Genomic DNA, 20,549 nt, shown 5'->3' with positions numbered 1-20,549 from the left:
TAAGAAGCTGCTCCCAAATTCAAGTTGAATATTTGGCTCCATTGTGAAAGAAACACAGTATCACACAACAGTCTGGGTTTACTCTGGAGTCTAACAAATAAATACTCTCAACCTCCCACTTATCCAAGTCTGTCGCAGAAAGGACTTCTGTCATCTGTTCTCCCTTTAATATAACTCAACGTATCTCAAATAGGTGACTGGACCTTGCCTTCAGCTGAATTTAAGATTCTCTCTAAATTTTTAATGTCTTAACCATACTCAGAAATGAAAGACTCAAGAAAATGTTCAGTCTTTTATTTAAAAACTATAAACAGTCACCAAAGTAAATAAAGCCATTCTATAACATAAACTGTTAGGTCTATATTTTTTACTGCACATCCTAAGGACACAGCAGAAATGGTGGTTGGAAGGCCTTCCACATTTTTGGATGCTAACAGAACAGGCAATAGGCAGTTATCAATGGATACATGTCACGCTGAGGGGAAAAAAGACAATTTAAGGAAGTGAGCAGTTCGTGAGCAGGAATGTGGTACAGTATTAAGAATGGAAGAATAATACAATAAAATTCCACACTATATTAAGATAGAAAAAGTAGTGAAGAAAATATCATACCTGCACATAATGCATATATAACACAGGAGAAAACCTGTATAAAATTCCATGTATTTAAACCAATTTACAAATACAAAAAATTCTGTCCAAGCTCTGAGCTTGCACGTGACAAATGTTTACAGTGGATACATGTTAGGGAAAACCAAAAAAACCTTCAAATAGTTTTTCTTCTACAAAAATGACATGAGATATATTATTCCATACTCTTTTAGCCAGCAAAATGAGTTCTACAAGGTGTATAATACAAAAGAAAAAAAAAGAGAAAAGGAAAAAAAATCACAGTTCCACAACTGTTTTGACTTTACAGCATCAGTACCTTTGCAGAAGTATTTACACAAATTTAAAGAACATTCATCCACTGCGTAGAATATATCACAATTACTTACAATTGACAGGAAAGTCTAGAAAACTTCAGAACCTACCAATAATGCTTCTAGGACACCACAGAATGTATTTCCAGTGGCTGCAGTGGCATGAAAGGTGTTCATTCTATTCACAAATATTTACAAGATCTATTCTGACTGGTAAATTTTTATGATAATAAATAAGTGAAAATATATTGGCTCAAGTAAGAAAACCAAGCTACTGATTTCTAAACAAAACACACAATCCATAGCTAGACATTGGTGGCCCCCACTGAGTCGGGGGTACAGGTGTGCTGAAACTTTAATTATTCAAACCAGCTTAAACTGTTTTGTAAATATAAAAATGTGCTCCTTTTTGGATATAGATAAAAATATTTAATGCTTCTATTTCATCTGCTCACGTAGGTTTTACAATATTCCATGTATATTCCAATGTGGATGGTACTGAATTCTGATCATACCAGTTTCCATCAGGATTTATCAGCTCTGAGAAACATCCTGCAGACAAGCTGGTTGACAATCCCACAGCAGTTTTTTTTTCTTTTTCTTTTTAGATTTTTTTAAAACAGAACAAAGGGATTCGCGCAGATCAGAATACGAAGCTTCCTCTCAGCATCACGGGAGGAGATAAAAGAATTCATTCTATGGTCTCGGTTCCATTAAGACTTGGTGCTTTCTTCAGTAACAATATGTGAAATGTATCTGACTTTCTTTGAGTTCCCCACTCTAGAAGTGGAATTATTTTTCACTGCAGCATTTCTGAGTCTTTATCTTGTTCTTTACTCTGAACTGTAAAATTAAGTTCATAAAGGCATTTGGCAAGGGTGGAGGAAGCTTCCATGTTACTAATGGCTAGCACTGATAGGTTGTTTTCATGTCTCTTTAACAATCTGGAAAAAAACATAGAAGTTCATCAGCATCCTAAGTCACGGTGATGATTCCTTATGGATTCTGCAAGTTTAAAAACTAACATTTTTAAAGAAATAATACACAGCCCTACAGTAAATGTTAATATAGCATTGCAAGAAGGGAAGGCAGGACCTGGGAAATAACCAGTTTAATCTGTCCAATTTACAGATGAGTAAAACTGAGGCCAACTTGAGGTATTTCAAATGGAAACGACTTCCTCGCCACTTAAATAATACTGGCAGAATCAGGCAACGTCTCTGACTGCCTGCCTTTTCTCTGGGGTACTTTTCTATAATAAATACAGGAAACTGCTAGCATCATTTTGTATTCAACTTCAGTCGTGCTCCTAGAAAATTTGGATCGTGTCTCTAAAATAGTCAAATTCACAGAATCAAAGAGTGGAATGGAAGCTGCCGGAGGCTGGGGGAAGGCGGAAACGAGGGATTACTAATCAATGAGTATAAGGTCAGAGGTACTCAAGATGAAGCAGCTCTAGAGACCTGCTGGACAGCATCGTGCCGACCGTCCAGGACACTGAGCTGTGTGCTTACAAACTGGTACGGGGATAGATCTCATGGTAAGCGAGCCTGGCTCAATAGAATAAAATAGTAATTCAGATCCCGTCAGAAAACGCTGGAGAGAAACAGAGTGGCTGCTTTTAAGAAACGACTTGAGAATAAAAATTATATTCTAGGTATGATAATGGTTCTTCCTTTAAGTGAAAACGCAACATTTAGCTTAACTATTTGAATGCCACGATACTCTATAAAAACTAATTTCTAAAAAAAGTTATAAACTTCAGTGAAGAAATTAGAGTACTGCTGTGGCTGCGTGTAAGAAGAAGAGCGAGTATACGAATGAGCACCGTCTACCAAAGAGTGACACTCAGGGCTGAGGAGAAAAGCAGCCGATCGGCCAGAAAGGGAAGCAGGGCAGATGCGTGATGGAGAAAACCCAGCAGACTCTTGAACAACACAGGTTTCCACTGTGGGGTCCACTTACACGTAGCGCTTTTTCTTAAATAAAAACCATAAATATACTTTTGTTCCTTATTATTAATAAAACTTTCTTTTCTCTACCCTTATCACAGGAATACTGTATATAATACATATACATACCAAATTTGTGTTAACTGTTGACATATGCCTTCCAGTCACAGTACACTACAGTTAAATTTTGAGGGAGTCACAAGTTTATATGCTGATTTTTGACTTCTTGGGGCTCAGCATTCCTAGCCCTCTACATCGTTCAAGGCCCAACCACTACTAAACTTATCAATGGCATAGCTAAGTGATTGGTATATGAGTTTTCACTGCAAAATTATTACAAGGTTTGCCTTATATGTAAAAATCTTCACACTACATGTTAGAAAAATAATCAAGCAGCATGACATTATCCAAGAACATCACTGTCTTCATTAAAATAATCCTGAATAAAAGGAACTAAAAGTGAAACAGGGATTAAAGACTTCTAAATTTTGAATGAAAAACTCTGTAAGGAAGCAGTAAATGCAAAAAGACACAAATTCAAAGCTGAAATTGAACATGTGGGGACTATAGTCATTTTTATCATAGCAAAGCAAAACAACTATAAAAAAATGCAAAACTGATGACTAAGAAAAAAAACTGATGGTGTAGCTCAGTGGATTGAGTGCAGGCCTGGGAACCAAGCAACCACGGTTCGATTCCCAGTCAGGGCACACGCCTGGGTTGCAGGCCAGTTCCCAGCAGGGGACACACAAGAGGCAACCATACATTGATATTACTCTCCCTCTCTCCTTCCCTTCCCCTGTAAAGATAAATAAATAAAATCTTAAAAAAAAAAAGAAAAAAAAGAAAAAAACTGAGATTGATGACTAGAAAGTTAGGCATCTTTTCTTATTTTTTTCACTATTTGGGTATTTGCTTTTATGTAGTTTCCATACTAGATACTCCACACACTCCGAAGAAGGACTAAAGTTCAGTATTAAAGAGCGCCGGTCCGGGTGTGGAGTAACGGGACTGTCATACTTGCTGGAGAGGTGCAAACTGCAAAGCCTCTGGAATCGTTTGGTATTATGTACAAGTTCTACAAATCAGCAATCCTTTATAAAATTTCAATAGAAATTATGTCCATATATGGCCAAAAAACACAGCAGCTCTGTTCTTCATAGTTCCAAACTGGAAACAACCCACATGTCCATCAAGAGTAGAATTTTAAAAATTGCATTTATACAATAGAATTCTATATGCCAATGTTATGAACAAAGTTCTGTTATATGCATTGACACGAATAAATCACACACAATACTGAGCTAAAAAAAAACCCAGCATGAGAGAATATATACTATATGATTCCAGTTCTATAAAGTTCAAAACCAGGCAAAACTAACATACGGCATGACAGCCTGGGAGAGTGATCCCATGAAGGAGGACAGGCTCAAGACGGGTGGGGACTCCAAGGGGCTCTGTACTGATACTGTTCTATTTCTTAACTTGGATGGTTGGTTCGTTTTGTAATAATTCATTGGGCCTTATACTTCTGTGTTTTATGCTTTTCTTTAGACATAATTTACTTTAAAGTTTAACAAACTTTTAAATGAACTATGAAATTTTAAAATTTCTGTAAAGAGAAAAAAGATTAAAAAAATAGCATACAAAGTGAAATCAAATTATTTTCCCTTTATAAATCAATAAACATTTTGACAAAAAGCATTTAGTTTCAAAAACTTAATAAAATCATATTTTCCAAAATGATTAAGTCACATATTAAAAAGTATTCTTTTTTAGAACATTTTTATTGTTGTTCAAGTTTACTGTACAGTTTTCTGTCTTTTATTATTCTTTATTTTTATGTTACATGCATATAACTAGAAAGACTAAATTTAAATCAGGATGTTTTTAAGGTAACAATTTGACTTCTGATATATATTAATATCTTTTATTTTGGGGGGATTTTAAAAAATTAAAGCAGCACTCATTAGCTAAAAATGAAATGTGCCTACTGTATACAATGGCACTTTCAGCATTTCAGGAGCTTCTCTCTGATGTGTAATAAGGCCCAGGCATTGTGCCACTTCAATGCACTTAACAGAAAGCGTGAAATAATCTGTAAGTACAGTTAGTGAAAACAATTTTAGATCCAAATCAGCTGTTTGGACAAAAGTTTCTCTCATTTCCCAGCCCAAATAAATAAATTGATTTTCTGGAGAAAAGAAAGACTTAGGACTTAGAGAGACAGAGAGAGAAAAAGGTTCGGGGGTGAGAGATCTATCAGACGAAAATGGCCCTGGGTGTACGTGAACCTACTTGAAACACGGGAAAAGCTCCTGGTCCCTCCATTCTGTTGCCAGAACATAGGACCTCACATTGACTCTCGTCCAAAATGCCCACCTCCAAAGGCAAGAAAGAAAATCAGAGATTCTTCTCTGGAGGACAAACCTTCTATAGAAAGTGCCACTGGGTGTGGGAGTGGACTTCTAATAAACAAATTTGTTCATCGGGGGTCACCCTAAAATAGCAATCACCCTAAAATAGCAATCACCAGTGACAAGTGGAGGTCATGCACTCAGAAGTTCTATCTTTTAAGTATTTTATTCTTATAATATAAAACAAAGCCCCCAAATCCACAGAAATTCAAGGAATTTCAAGGAATGGGCAACTATAGTGGGAGAAGAAGCAGCTTCAACAATACTAGGAATGAATATCCTCCGAGAGAGCCCTGGCTGGTGTGGCTCGGTGGGTGGGACTCCCCTGGTCAGGGCCCACGGCTGAGGCGGCGGCCGGGTCCCAGGTTGGGGGTGCAAGAGGCAACTGGTCCATGTTTTTCTCGCAGTGGATGTTCTCTCCCTCTCTTTCTCCCTTTCCCTCTTTCTAAAAATAAACAAAATCTTTCAAAAAATCCTCAGAGAGAAGACACCCCATTCAACATAAACAGAATGTGATGAAACAGCAACTGGCGACTCAGAAAGAGGTCTTAGAGATTAAAGGAAGACAGGTGACAGGAAAATTCAGTAGATTTGATGACAGTCAAGAAAATTTCCAGAAAATTAGATAAAATTATAGCTAAGAGAGAAAAGAAAATTAGAGACTCTATCTGGATCTAGCATCCAAAAAAACAGAAGTTCTAGAAGTGGAAGACAGAGACAATGGATGGCAGGGAATTCTGAAAGGAACGTGCCAGAAAACTTCCCTTTACTGGGGGGCACGTCTCCTGGTTGAAAGGACCCACTGAAACGAGACACTTGCTTCAATGACAACAGAACACTGACACCACAACACACTATCATGAATTTCATAGTATCAGAAAGTTAAAAAAAAATCCTAAGAGCTTCCAGAGGGGGAACAGATCACATACAAAGAAGGAATAATCAGCATGTTACTGGACTCAACTTAGCAGTTGAGTCTTAGCATGCTAGAAAACGTAAGAGCAATACCCTCAGATTTTTAAAGAAAAATGATTTTTAATCTAGAATTCTATATCTAAACCAGCAAGAGAACGGGTAGACTAAAAACATTTTCAGACATGTAGAATCTTAAAATTATCAGAGGATGTGCTTTAATATTAGGGAGCAAATCAAATAAAGGAAATAAGTGGAATTCAATGAAAAGGGACTCAACATTAGAAGAATTCCCAAGAATAAATGTGTACCAGGCCTGCGAAGTAAGCTGTCTAGACTGCACAGGGCGAAAAATGTAAAACTAATAAGAAGTTTAACAACTGTGAGTATTTGGACAGGTTACATATATGGACTTATCTAACAAAATCAGCAGAAGGCCCATAAAAAGCAAGGTAATCATTAACCCCAGCAAAACAGAAAGAAAAATGTAATAACAGAGGTACTTGGCTCAGCATCAAATAATTTGACAACATCTAAGATTTAATACACTGTGATATAACAATCTTATGAGGAAAGGAAAGGTAGGAGAGGTTTTAAAAGTATTCAATTCTTTAGAGAGAGACCCAACAGGAATGTGTAAAATTGGTAAATCAAGAAATAGTTACATAAGCATTATTATTTAGAAATATGAAAGCAAATATCAGAAAAATTAGCTCAAATTGTTGAAAGCTCCCCTTTGGAAATGGGCACAAGAGATGAAATAGGGATTGCTACATTTTGTAGTAAGCTTATTAGTGTCATTTAATTTAAAAAATTTCTGTAATAGCCTTATTAAGATATAATTCATATACGATACAGTTCAAGTATTCAGGTGTGTGTAATTCAGTGGTTATTAGTATATTCACGGAATTACGCAACTATCACACATCCATTTTTGATTTTTTCATCACCCGAAAAAGAAACCAAACACCCATGAGCAGTCAGTCACTCCCCATTATTCCCCAAATCCCTCCTTTGTTGTTATTTTTAGTTTTAAATTGTGGTAAAATACGATATAAAATTGACTATTTTAACCATTTTTTAAGTACACAGGTCAGTGGTGTTAAGAACATCCACAGTGTTGTGCACTCATCACCGCTACCAACTCCAGAACGTCTCTGTCACCCCGTGGCCAAGCTCTGTCCCTTTAAACAGTATCTCCCTATTCCCGCCCTGCCCACCTAAGCCCCTGGTGACCACTCTTCTATTTTCTATCTCTACACATTGGATTCTTCTCTAGTGGAGTAACATAGCATTTGTCCACTGGCATCTGGCTTACTTCACTTAGCTTAATGTCTACACAGTGTCCAAGTCCAAATTGTAGCATATACCAGAATTTCATTCCTTTTTCTTGGAAAAAAAAACCCCCAAAAAACAATAATAACCCAAAACAAAAATAAAACACCTTTATAATTAAGAGCAACTTATTGTTAATTGGAGGTCTTCTACATAGGAAACCATTCTAAAACTTGTTCTCCTAACCACTAATTTTTAGAGAGATGAAGGGAGAAAGAGAGGGAGAGAAATGTTGATGTGAGAAACATCTATCGGTGTCTCTTGTATGCACCCTGACTGGTGACCGAAACTGCAACCCCAGCATGTGCCTGACTGGGAATTGAACTGGCCACCTTTCACTTTGCAGGACTTCACCCAACCAAATGAGCCACATCGGTCAGGGCCTCTTAACCACTCATTTTAAGAGAGTGTTAAAGGGAAACAGAGTAATGTGTGCTATGCTCAAGATCACCAAAGTGAGACTTGGTAGCAGACTTACAAATTTTAGGCTCTCCCAGGAAGGAATCTTAAACCAGCCAATCTGGAATCCCCTGGACAGCACTAGCAAGGTCATCCACCTGATGGGCCACTGTCATACCCTAAGGAAGGTGACTGTCACAATTTGTTCTTTCCTAGGATTACTTCATTCCACCCCCTTTTGTCTGTAAAGGTCCCTCATTTTCTGTAGCCCCTGGAGCTTCCTCATATCTGCTAGATAGGATGGTCTTCATTCAAGAATCAGTGAATAAAGGTCTTTAATTACTCAGATAAATTTTTTTGAAATGATGAAAATCTTTTTACCAACCTTAGAAAATACATTTTTATAATTATGGTCATAAGTAAAAGACAAGTTTATATATCTACTCATTCCACAGCTTGAGGGTATTTCTAAAATTTTATTTTTCAATTACTGTTAACATTAGACGTTACTTTTCATTAGTTTCAGGTGTACAGAACAGTAGTAGACAATTGTGTAATTTATGAAGAGGTCACCCTCTACAATTCCAGTTCCCACCTGGCCGCACAGTTATTACAATGCTGACTAATGTGAAGTACTCCCTAGGCTGTACTTCACATCCGTGACCATCCCGTAACTACCCATCTGTACTGCTCAATCCCTTGACCTTTTTTTTTCCCACCCACCCCTGACCCCCTACCATCTGGCAACCATCAATTTGTTCTCTGCATCTGAGTCTACTTCTGTTGTTTGTTCATTCATTTTGTTCTTTAGGTTACACATGTAAGTGGAATCATGTGGTATTTGTCTTTCCTATCTGGCTTATTTCACATAGCGTAATACCCTTTTGAATGCTGGCAGAAGAGTAAGATGTAAATTCAAAGCAAGAGAAAGATTTAATACACCACTGCTGCTTCCAGGTGGACGTGGCCACGTTGAGAAGGGACGTGGACAGTCTCCAGGACCGGAAGGCAGTCTCTGGTTGATAGCCAGCAAGCCAATGGGGACCTCAGACCTCCAGCTGCAAACAACGGAATTCCGTCAATAAAGAGAATGAGCTTGGAGGAGAATCCTGAGCTCTAGAGAAGAATGCATAGTACAGGCACCAAGTTTGGCTTTATGTGACCCTACGTGGAAAACCCTGTCATGCTATTTTGGACTTCAGATCTATGAAACTGTGAGATAATAAAGGGTTTTATAGCAGCTCTTTAAGCTGCTAAATTTGTTAGAGCAGCCACAGAAAACTGAGGCATGTGTCCTCCTAGAACTGAAGCCCAAGGAGTGATTGTTTTCATGCCACTCAACAGCAGAACCAGAGGTCAGAGCCATGTGTTTTGACTCTCAGTCAGGCATTCTCTCTATGAAGGCACACTCCCTTAGGGACCGTGGGAATATCTATGGTGCAGTAAATGCTTTCCCCTAATCACAGTGATCAATAAAATATCAGGTCAAAAACCCTCTTGAAGGTTATTTTTGAAATGAGTAGTCACAGGAAATGCTCCAAGTATTTTAGCCCAATTTAATCTGTGTATTAAGAATTTCCAGGTCTAACCCTAAATTTGGTTTTGATTGCATTTTTTAGAAATATATTTTTTATTTTTCAATTACAGTTGATGTAAATATTATATTAGTTTCAGGTATACAACCCAGTGATTATATATTTATATAATTTACAAAGTGATCACTCTGATAAAACTAGTACCCATCTGATACCATACATAGTTATTACAATTTTATTAACTACATTTGCCATGCTGCACTTTACATCCTCATGACTGTTCTGTAACTACCTACTCGTACTTCTTAATCCCTTCACTTTTATCATCGATCTTAACCCTTCACCTTTGGCAACCGTCAAAATCTTATCACTGAGGCTGTTTCTGTTCTGCTTGTTCATTTATCTTGTTTTATAGACCTCACATTTAAATGAAATCACTGGCATTTGTCTTTCTCTGACTTACTTTACTCAGCACAATACGCTCTAGGTCACAGGTGGCAAACACAAGGCCCGGGGGCTGAATCTAGCCCTCCACCTTGTTTTATCCGGCCCGGCACCTTATTTCTACCTGGTGGCAGTGCCGAGCTCTTGCTTAACTGTTAAGGAGTCCTACAGTCCTAAAATTCCTACAGTCCTAAAATTACATTCGGCCCCTGGAAGGCAACTACAAAGCTGATGTGGCCCCCAGTGAAAATGAGTTTGACACCCCTGTTGTAGGTCCATCCATGTTTGCAAGATTTCACTTGTTCTCATGGCTGAGGCATATTCCATTGTACATATGTAACACTCCTTTATCCACTCACCTACAAATGGACATTTAAGTTGCTTCCATACTTTGGCCATTGTCAATAAGCTGCAACGAACACATGGATACATATGCTTTTTCAATTTAGTGTTTTGAGTTTCTTTGAGTACTCCAAAATGGAACCGCTGGGCCCTTCTTTCTCTTTTCTTACTGCCTTCTGTTTTAGTCTGTTTTCTCTGGTTTAAGTTTTGCTACTGCAGCTTTTTTGTTGTTTCCATCTTCATGAAATAACTTTTTCCAACCCTCTACTTCCTAGGCTGTGTCCTTTCATCTGAAGTGAGTCTTTTGTAGACAGCATATGTAAGGGTCACGTTTTCTTATCCATTCAGTCATCCTATGTCTTTGAAGCATTTAATTCATTTGCATTTGAAGTCATTGGTGATATATTATTTATTGCCATTTTATTGTTCATGTTTCTTATCTTTTTTTCCTTCTTCTTAAAGAAGACCTTTTAATGACTCTTTTTTTCTTAAGATTTATTTATGTTGTTCAAGTACAGTTTTCTGTCTTTTACTCCCATCCCAGTCCACCTCTTTAATGTCTTATAATACTAGTTTGGTGGTGATGAAACCCTTTAGCTTTTTATCTGAGATCTTTATCTGCTCTTTAATTCTAAATGATAGCTTTGCTGCGTAATCTTGGTTGTAGGTTGTTGCTTTTCATCACTTTTAGTATATCTTGCATCATTTCTGGCCTGCCAATCCCTCTGGCCTGCATCATTTCTGTTGAGAAATCAGCTGACAGTCTTACAGAAGCTCCCTTGTAGGTAACTAACTGCTTCTCATTTTCTTTTAACATTCTATTTGCCTTCAACCTTTTGCATTTAAATTATGATGTGTCTTGGTGTGGACCTCTTTGGGTTCACCTTATTTGAGACTCGGTGCTTCCTGGACTTGTATGTCTATTTCCTTCACCAGTTAGGAAAATTTTTACTCAGCTTTTCACATAGGTTCTCAATCCCATGCTCTCGTTCTTCTTCTTTTATGCTCACGACGTTATTAGGCTTGAGGTTGTCCCAGAGATCCCTTAAACTATCCTCTCTTTAAAAAAGATATTTTTTCCTGTTGCTGCTCCAATTGGGTGTTTTGTGATGCATTGTCTTCCAAATTGCTGCTTCAATCCTGTTTCATCTAATCTGCTGTTGACTCTTTCTTAGGTATTCTTCATTTCTAACAAGTTCTTTTTTATGGTTTCTGTCCTTTTTTATGGTGTCGAAGTCCTAAGTTCCTTGAGCATCCTTATGCAAAATGTTTTAAACTCTGTATCTGGTATTTTTGCTTGCCTCCACTTCATTAAATTCATCTTCTGGAGATTTCTCCTGTTCTTTCATTTGGGACATGTTTCTTTGTCTGCTCATTTTGGCTGCCTCTCTGTGCTTGTTTCTATGTATTAGGAAGATCTGTTCTCCCAGTCTTAAGGTGGCCTTATGTAGTAGGTGTCTTACAGGGCTCAGTGGCACAGACTCCCATGTCACCTGAGTTCTGTGTTCCAGGTTCCCCCAAGCCCACCACACACACATCACGTGGACTTTGCACAACCTCCTGTTGCAGTAGAGCCATGATTGCTATTGGCATATCGGTGGGAGGGGTTGACTTCCTAGCCAATCAACTATGAGGACTGGCCACAACCATAGCAGAGGAGCTCCTGTTTAGGGCACGCACACACACACACAGATATATATACACACACAAACCATGTTTCAGTTATCCATCCATCTGCTACTGGACAACTGGGTTGCTTCCACCTTTTGGTTATGCTGCTATGAACAGTGTTGCATAAATATATGTTCAACTTTCTGCTTTCAGTTCTTTTGTATATGTAATCCTATGTTTAATTTTTAGAGGCCTGCCATACCATTTTCACAGTGGCTATCTTTTTATATTTCCACCAGCAATACACAGGGCTCCAATTTTTCCACATCCACCCCACACTTTTGTGTGTACATGTGTTTTAACAGTCATCCTAAAGGGTACAAAGTTGTATTTTATTATGGGTTTGATTTGCATTTCCCTAGTGATTAGTGATGTTGATCATCTTTTCATGGGCTTATTGGTCATTCGTTTCTCTCCTTCTTTGGAGAATGTCTGTTCCTTTCCTCATTTTTGATTCAGTTGGTTTGTTGTTGAGTTTTAGGAGTTCTTTATATTTTCTATTAACCCCTTTATCAGATATGTGATTTGCAATTATTTTATTCCATTCTATGGGTTGCCTTTTTACTTTGTCAATAGTGTCCTTTGGTGTACAAGTTTCTAATTCTGATAAAGTTCAACTTTTTTCTTTTATTGTGGTGTCATACCCAAGAAATGATTGCCAAATCCAATGTCATGAAGCTATACTAGTTTTAACTCCTGCTTTCAAGTCTTTGATCCATTTTGAGTTAATTTTTGTATATGGTGTTTGGTAAGGGTTCACCTTCATTCTTTTGCATGTGGATATCCAGTTTTCCCAAATGCATTGTTGAAAGACTGTCTTCTTCTTCCTGAGTGGATAACTGGCACCTTTATTGAAAATTACTTCATATATGTGAGATCCCATGTCTGGGCTCTCTCTTGTGTTCTGTTGGTCAGTATGTCTGTCTCATCTCCAGTACTACAGTTTTGATTACTGTAGCTTTGAGTAAATTTTGGTATCAGGATGTGTGAGTCCTCCAACTTTCTTATTCAGTATAGCTTTAGTTCTTCAGAATCTATAAATTTTGAGATTCCACTTAAATTATGTTTTTTAAATATTTAATTTATTTATTTCTAGAGGGTGGGGAAGGAAGGGAGAGAGAGAGGGATAAAATTGATGCGTAAGAGAAACATCAGTGTGTGGTTGCCTCTAGCATGCTCCCAACTGGGGACCTGGCCCGCAACCCAGGCATGTGCCCTGACTGGGAACTGAACCAGCGACACTTTGGTTTGCAGGCCAGAGCTCAATCTGTGAAGCCACATCAGCCAGGGATCCATGTAAATTTTAGAATGGATTTTTCTATTTCTGAATAAAGTGTCCCTGAGATTTTGATAGGGCTGCATTGAATCTGTAGACTGCTTTGGGTAGTATTGACGTTTTTAACTATATTAAGTCTTCCAATTCATGAACATGAATATTTTTCCATTTATTTAAGTCTTCTTTAATTTCTTTCAGTACTGCTTTACAGTTTTCAGTGTAGAAGTCTTCCACATCCTTGTTTAATATGATTCCTAAATATTTTATCCTTTTGAATTATTGTAAATGAATTGTTTTCTTAATTCCTTTTTGGGGTTTTTCAGTATTAGTATATAGAAAAGTACCAATTGATATTTAAATAAGACCCATGTATTGTACTGATAAAAGATAAATACATCAAAAGGAGCAGAAATATACTGTAATTCTCGAGCTTATGCTTAATCAGAATGGAGATAAACTGCATTAAACATCTTATACTATTCCGACAATAATTCTGAATTCAAAATTTTAAAAATGCTGACATTTCATATTGTTCAGTATGCTGTACTCTAAGGCTAAAGGTAAATTTCCATGTATCTTCCTACTGAGCTGAAGGTTTTTACTGCAAATAGAATTTACTTTAGTCTAAAAAAAAATCACACCCTGTAACTTACTCTGCCAGAGATAAGACATACCAACAAAGAATTATCTTTTGCAGCTATATGATTTGCTATACTCTCTTGCCCACACATGTGGGTTTTGCCAGGTTCCCTTTCAGTATTTTTACTCAAGCAAAACTCCCTATCACTGGAGATGTTCCACAGAGCTTGTGTATGGGGATTTCAACAGGACCAGAGGGGTAAATGGAAAGAATCAAATGGACTTTCAATTCTGTCGCTTTTGCTTATTGATATTATAGGAACTGAAGATGCTAGAAGACATGTGGGAGGTTTTGAGTTAAATGAAAGAACAAGATCGACAATATAAAAACATTAAGTGAAACTTCTGAACCAGTAATTATACTGGACTTAGTCAAAATGGGTTTGCTGTAAGTTCAAGAATGTGCAATATGAATGTGAGGAAAAGCCCTAAGAAAAAGATATAGAAAATTACTTTTAGAATTCCAACTGCCTAACACATTCCAGGCAGAACTCCATGAAAAAATGAATTTGTGAGACTTCTTTCCTTCCACCTGTCAAACAAAATACTTACTGAATCACTGTTACATTCCCAACATCACGCTAGGCACTGAGGACACAAAACCAAAAATAAATATTTGATCCTTGCTTTCAAAGATCTCACTCTCTAGGCTGGTAACGTGCAGTGTGTGCCTTGGTAGAGTCCCTGTGGTACTCAAGGTCGGAGCAGGGTAGTAAGGAAGATGTCAGGAAAGGAAGAGGTCACTCCTGAGTTGAATCCTAAGCATGTAGAGGAAGTAGAGATTTTCTACAATGCGTTGGGCATTGTGCTAAGTGTTCAGGCTACAAAGACTATTAGAAAAAGTTGGAACATAGGTCAGAAGGGAAAAAATCCATATGAAAACAATTTCCAAAGTAATAACATTAAATGTTATAAGACAGACACTTTATAGAGACAGGAATACTGAAAAAATTGAGAAGAACAAACTCGGTGGGTAAGGGGAACATGGCAAAGGTGGCACACAGGAACTACTGTCTGAGTTAAATTATGAAGTGTTTGCAGATATTCAATAGGCAGGTAAGAAAGGGAGGAGGGCATTCCAGGCAAAAAAGAACAGTCTGGCATGATTAGGAATCTGTACGTGGTTTAGTCAGGTTGAAAGTGAAATGTAGGCTATGAAGCAAAAGGAAGGGTGGGGGGGGTAATACAGTAAGAAAGAGAAGAAGAAATTATGTTATCAAGGAAGGAAGAAAACGGCAGTGTTCTCATGGTTACTAACCTTCATATTTTTTTCATAAATATGCTTCATAAAAAAGCAAAAACATTTTGCTTTTTTAAAATTTGAGTGTTAAGAATTTTTCTTATTCATTTGTGAGAATGCCTGATACACTAAATATAATAACCTTTGTCATTGGAAGTACTTTTTAAAACTAGTTAATTGTTTTAGTCATCTTAAACTTATAGAAGTTTTAAAATCTGATATAGTCAAATTCATTGCTTTTTTTGGGGGGGGGTAACTGATACCACTGTTTATATGCCTGGAAGATCCAGGTAAAGGTGATTGCAAAAAATATAAAAGGTAAAGTAGGGGGAAGGGAGGAGAACTAAGGTAGATTCAAGATATATTTAGGGAATGGGGTTAATAATAGTATGTGGGAGGAGAGAAACTCAGAGAAAGTCACTGTCTTCACTATCTGGAAAACAAGATGACTCAGAGGACAACTGTTCAGAAAAGGAGTTTGACATACAGGAGGAAAACTAGAAAAGCAATTTAAGCTTCAAGGTCCAAAAGGCATCAGCAGAACATTCCATATTTGCTCTCTCAAGGATTAGTTACCTGTTTTTAGTTTCTAAATATCTACAAAATCCCAAGTTTTCTCTTGGTGAAGTCCATTAGAAAGTAACTTTTAAAAGTTCAGGTATTATAGTAAATTGTTGTTAATTTTGACAAATTCATTAAAATGCCAATTAACAAACTGAATTCAATCCTAATTCCACACAATTCAAATGATCAATTCATCTCTTTCCCCAATTCATGAAACTGCTAAATTTTCTCTTTAGCAGATCTACTTTTTACTCTAAATCCTATGGCCAGCAAGAAAATTAACCTAATAAAAAAGTTAAAAGAACACCTTTTGGTTGTTTGAACTTCTCTCTACTTTTTTGGCTTTTAGGGCATCATGATGGCCTGACCTTGGCATAAGCTTTTAGACATATTCACAAAATTCCTAGGGAAAACAGTGATTAAAATATAGATATCTAATCTTACTACCTTATATCAAAAAGCAAAATAATATAAATTCACTTTGGCTATGGAAAACAGGTTACTCACCTGCGACCACATTCTGAATATTTACCAATATTTTTTAATATTAAGGCAGCTGTTAGTCGGATGTGTTTAGTTATTGGTCCCTCTTTTTCATCCTTAGAAAGAAAAAGAAAAGAAAAAGAATAAAAACCTAAATCACACATTGCTCACACCTTTACAGATAGGGCTTTCCAGGCTTGCTTACTGTAAAATCTCGAAAGACAAGGTTTCTTGATCCTCTCCTAAGAGCCATAAGGGCAGCACTGGGATGATTCACAATGGCCTTTTGTGCTCTAGGAGTTGAGCTTGTGCCTCCTACAGCTGGCTGCCTAAATTGACCAGAGAGAGAAAAGAGACTGTTAATGCGATGCTGCAGACAGACTGACGATGACCACTTGCCAACCCCAGGGTGGGTACTTTGGAACTTTGGATGCAGGATGAATAAAATCTCCCATGGTCCAGCATTAATATTTACTCTTTTTGTTAGCCTGGGGGACTTTTAATATAAGGTGAAATTTCCAGTGTTTTATTTTCCAATTTATAGATTTTAAATCAACAGTAGTTGTTCCACTATAATCCACCTTTAAAGTTACTATGCTAGGAAACATGCAATCAAAATAAATATGACGTAAGTCAAATGGAAAAGGATAAAATCCATATGACTGTACTTGTATGTGGGATATAAAAGAGAATGCGACAAATGTACAGTAGCAACAATAAAAACAAACTCATAGACACAGACAACAGTGTGGTGGTTACCAGAGGGGAAGGGAGATGGGGGGAGGATGAAGAGGGTGAAGGGGGGTAAATACATGGTGACAGAAGGAGAGTAGACTTTGGGTGGTGAGCACACAATGTAGTGTACAGATGATGTATTATAACATTACACACTAGAAACTTATATAATGTTACCAACTATGTTACCCTGATAAATTTAAAATAACAACACAGTACCAAAGTTGTGGAGTGCACACCTCTGAATGGAACATGAAGATGTTAGCAAAAAAGAAAAATCTGTCAACAGTTTTAGTTGCAAATTATTTTGGCTAAACAGTAACTAAGATTAAAACAATATTACGTAAGAAATGTATTGATACAGGTATAGGTCATCCAGGAAAAGATAACCTAGTCTGGTAATATGAAATTATGCTACACGTCAAGCTATTTGTTATATAATCTTATTTTCACTATTATTTAATAACTTTAATCAATCATTTTCAGTATATTCTACTATTCTTTATAAAATATATGGAATGAAGGAATGGATTTTACCTAAAATTATATTCAAACTACTCTAGCTCTCCTTGGCCAAGCAGAAAAATTGCACCAGTGTCTGTTGTATTCTGGTAAGGCAGTGGAGGAGAGGACAGTGACTTGTTCTTGTTTCCACGTGAGGAAACACTATCTATTTTTGACACTATGACTTTGAATATTTTGTCTGCCCCTCTGTGCTTCAGGTTTCACACCTGGAAAGTGGGAATACTTTTGGCACGTTTTATATAAGTAAACGAATTCTGAATATTAAATAAGTTAATAAGAAAAGCAATCTTTAATTTGTAAACCAGTTTATACCTATAGTGTACACAGGTGTATGCACAAAATTACACTTTAAGTATCTAAAGTATACTTAAAACATACTTTAAATTGTGATTTAAATTGTGACTAGTTTTTTACATATAAGTGATTTTTAATCGATTTAACTGATATTGCAAATAACTCTTCCTACAAACTTGGGAAAAGCAAACATATTTCAACATATTCTTATGCTACATAATGTATACAAATTAAATACACTAAAATTTATAGAACAAGATATCTGGCAGAAAAATGACTTTCTGTTGCCTATAGGATAAAATTCAAACTTATGATTATAGCTTTACAAAACCCTCCATTATTTACTCTTGGTCTTTGGGTGTCAGTGTGGATGTATTTTCTATCTGAAAGCCTCCTCTGGTCTCCTGGACTGGTTTAGGCGAGCTCTCACAGCATCTTGTGCACATCTTCATTTTAGTACCTTCACACTGTGGAGAAGGGACTTCTCCACAGTGTGAAGGTACTTCCACCTCTCACTGGATCTCCAGAAATCCAGTGAGAATGGCAAAATCCAGTGAGAATGGCAAAAAGTATCTTGTTCATGTATACCTCATACTATACTTAATTGTCCAGCACACAGTAGATGTTCATTAATAGAAACTCAATTAATAAAGTATGTAAGTGACTTCTGTGCTCTCATATTTCTAGTTCTCCTCCTAGAATATAAGTTTTGTGAAGTTACAGACTATGTCTTATTCTCAGAATTATGCCGAGGTCAACCCTGGCTGGTGTGGCTCTGTGGATTGAGTACGGGCCTGTGAACCAAAGGGTCGCCAGTTTCATTCCCAGTCAGGGCACATGCCTGGGTTGAGGACCAGGTCCCCAGTAGGGGCCATGTGGGAGGCAACCACACATTGCTGTTTCTCTCCCTCTCCTTCTTCCTCCCTTCCCCTCTGTCTAAAAATAAAATAAATAAAATCCTTAAAAAAAATCATGGCTAGGTCTGGCATAACAACCAATACATTGCAATATCTTTTTTAAAATAAATTTATTCATTTGTTTTTAGAGAGAGGGGAAGGGAGGAAGAAGGAGAAGGAGAGAAACAGCAATGTGTGGTTGCCTCTTGTGCATCACCTACTGGGGACCTGGCCTGCAACCCAGGCATGTGCCCTGACTGGGAATGAAACTGGCGACCCTTTGGTTTACAGGCTGGCACTCTATCCCCTGAGCCACTCCAGCCAGGGCCTACAGTATCTTAATAAATGGTGATAAATACATTTTCGCACTGTCGAGTTAAAAATATCATTCAGGTTACAGAATCTACAACTAAGGGCTTTAGAAACAAAATAGGAGATACTATGCAAATCTAATACAGAATTTATAGGAATCTACAACCAACTCAGAACTTGAGTACATTTAAGTATGTGCTCATGAAATAACAGGTAAATGTGACACATATACTCTAATATAGGACCTTGATATGACATTTACACCTCCTTCCAAGGAGGAGTTGTAAGAAGAAATCTCTTTGCCATTATCAAATACATGTTCAATTACTCTCTCAAAGGAGAGAGAACCATACATAGTTCCAGTTTACAAAATATTTCTCATGTACTATATAAAAAGCAATGCTTAGATAATTAAAGCAATTTGAACAGGGTCATATAGTTGATTAATGGTTGAGTGGACCAGAATCCAGATTTCTAGCCTCCCACTATGCTAAATTGACTTTCATTGTTACTATTCCTTGCCTCGTTTCCTGATATTTCTTTTTGTGTACACAATGGTAATTAAACTCATGTTCCTTACTTGGTAGAAGGTTTCTGACTTCCTGCTTGTCCTGGTTCATCTTGTTTTAATCCTGCAAGCAGGGCATCCTTTGAACAGTGCTTATCCTTTGTGAGAAAGAAGAAATAAAAGATTATGCATCAAGACCTTTAATGCAAAAGAGGCACTGACCAGATAGTATTAAGAAAGTGTACCTGTAAGTGGGTAATAAAGGAAAACCTCTGTCGCTGAAAAGGTTCACAACCTTCCCACAGACACTGCCCTGGATACACATCTTTTCCTCCATGTTCAGTTGCTGCATGGTAGAAAACCTGGGAGGGTGTCTGAAACCACCTACAAAAAATATAAGTAGTAGAAATTTTCTGACACTTTTGTAATAAAAGTAGAAAACTTGTTCCTTTCATATAAGGCTCCAGATCAATATACAGAAATATTAAGCCAAATAATGCAAGCAAGTCTTGAGTTCATTTCATTTCAAAGAATATTTTGAAAAAAAATTTTCTGCATATAATTTCCACATTAAATCACTTAACTGTACTGAACACCTTTGGTAATTTGTTTTCCATTTAATATGTTTTATTCTCAATTCCCTACCTTCAGTGGAGGTCAGCTAAGAATTTCTTAAAAGTAAATGAAATGTCATTTCAAAACACAATAGAACATTATTTTATAAATAAATATTATACTCTACTGTACCTTTAGAAGCTACTCAAGCATTTACTAGATTTCATATTATATAAAATAAACTCTAGCATATACAATCTAACAATCTAAATGCTAAACATTTTGGTAAGACTGGCTCTTTAGATGAATTCAAATTTTGTGTGTGTTTGTCCATGTCAAAGAAGTTCTGTCTCTCTTTTCTCCAGTACCATACCCTACTCACTTATATACCCAGGGTTTAACAATACAAATGTCTGAGTAGGTTAAGTGGCCAAGTACACAAATTCCAAGAACGTCAAATACTACTGTCTCTTATTAATTAGAATAGGTAGCAATAAGAGAGAATACTGGAATCCAGACAGCAAAAAATACACTGAAAGGCCTCAATTACAAACTAGTAACTCAAATATTTGTACAATCAATATCTTTAAAG

General features: G+C 36.9%; 1 protein-coding gene across 1 annotated transcript in view; it reads right to left on the bottom strand.

Annotated features, from left to right (window-relative positions):
* Window positions 1-278: 278 nt before the first annotated feature.
* Window positions 279-20,549, bottom strand: part of ARID2 (AT-rich interaction domain 2) — a 155,855-nt gene continuing 135,584 nt past the window's right edge. The window contains exons 17-21 of the mRNA XM_037162322.2: window positions 19,648-19,786; window positions 19,475-19,560; window positions 16,338-16,461; window positions 16,157-16,248; window positions 279-1,867 (exon numbers count right to left, since the gene is read on the bottom strand). Coding sequence (XP_037018217.2) covers window positions 1,723-1,867; window positions 16,157-16,248; window positions 16,338-16,461; window positions 19,475-19,560; window positions 19,648-19,786 — 586 coding nt within the window. The 3' untranslated portion in view covers window positions 279-1,722. The remainder of the gene's footprint in view (window positions 1,868-16,156; window positions 16,249-16,337; window positions 16,462-19,474; window positions 19,561-19,647; window positions 19,787-20,549) is intronic.

Source organism: Artibeus jamaicensis, unplaced genomic scaffold (assembly GCF_021234435.1).
Source record: "Artibeus jamaicensis isolate MK-2021 breed Jamaican fruit bat unplaced genomic scaffold, CSHL_Jam_final contig_233, whole genome shotgun sequence".
In the NCBI taxonomy this organism is placed as follows: domain Eukaryota; kingdom Metazoa; phylum Chordata; class Mammalia; order Chiroptera; family Phyllostomidae; genus Artibeus; species Artibeus jamaicensis.
Note: the sequence above shows the minus strand (reverse complement) of the source record. Positions and strands in the feature narration are given on the sequence as shown.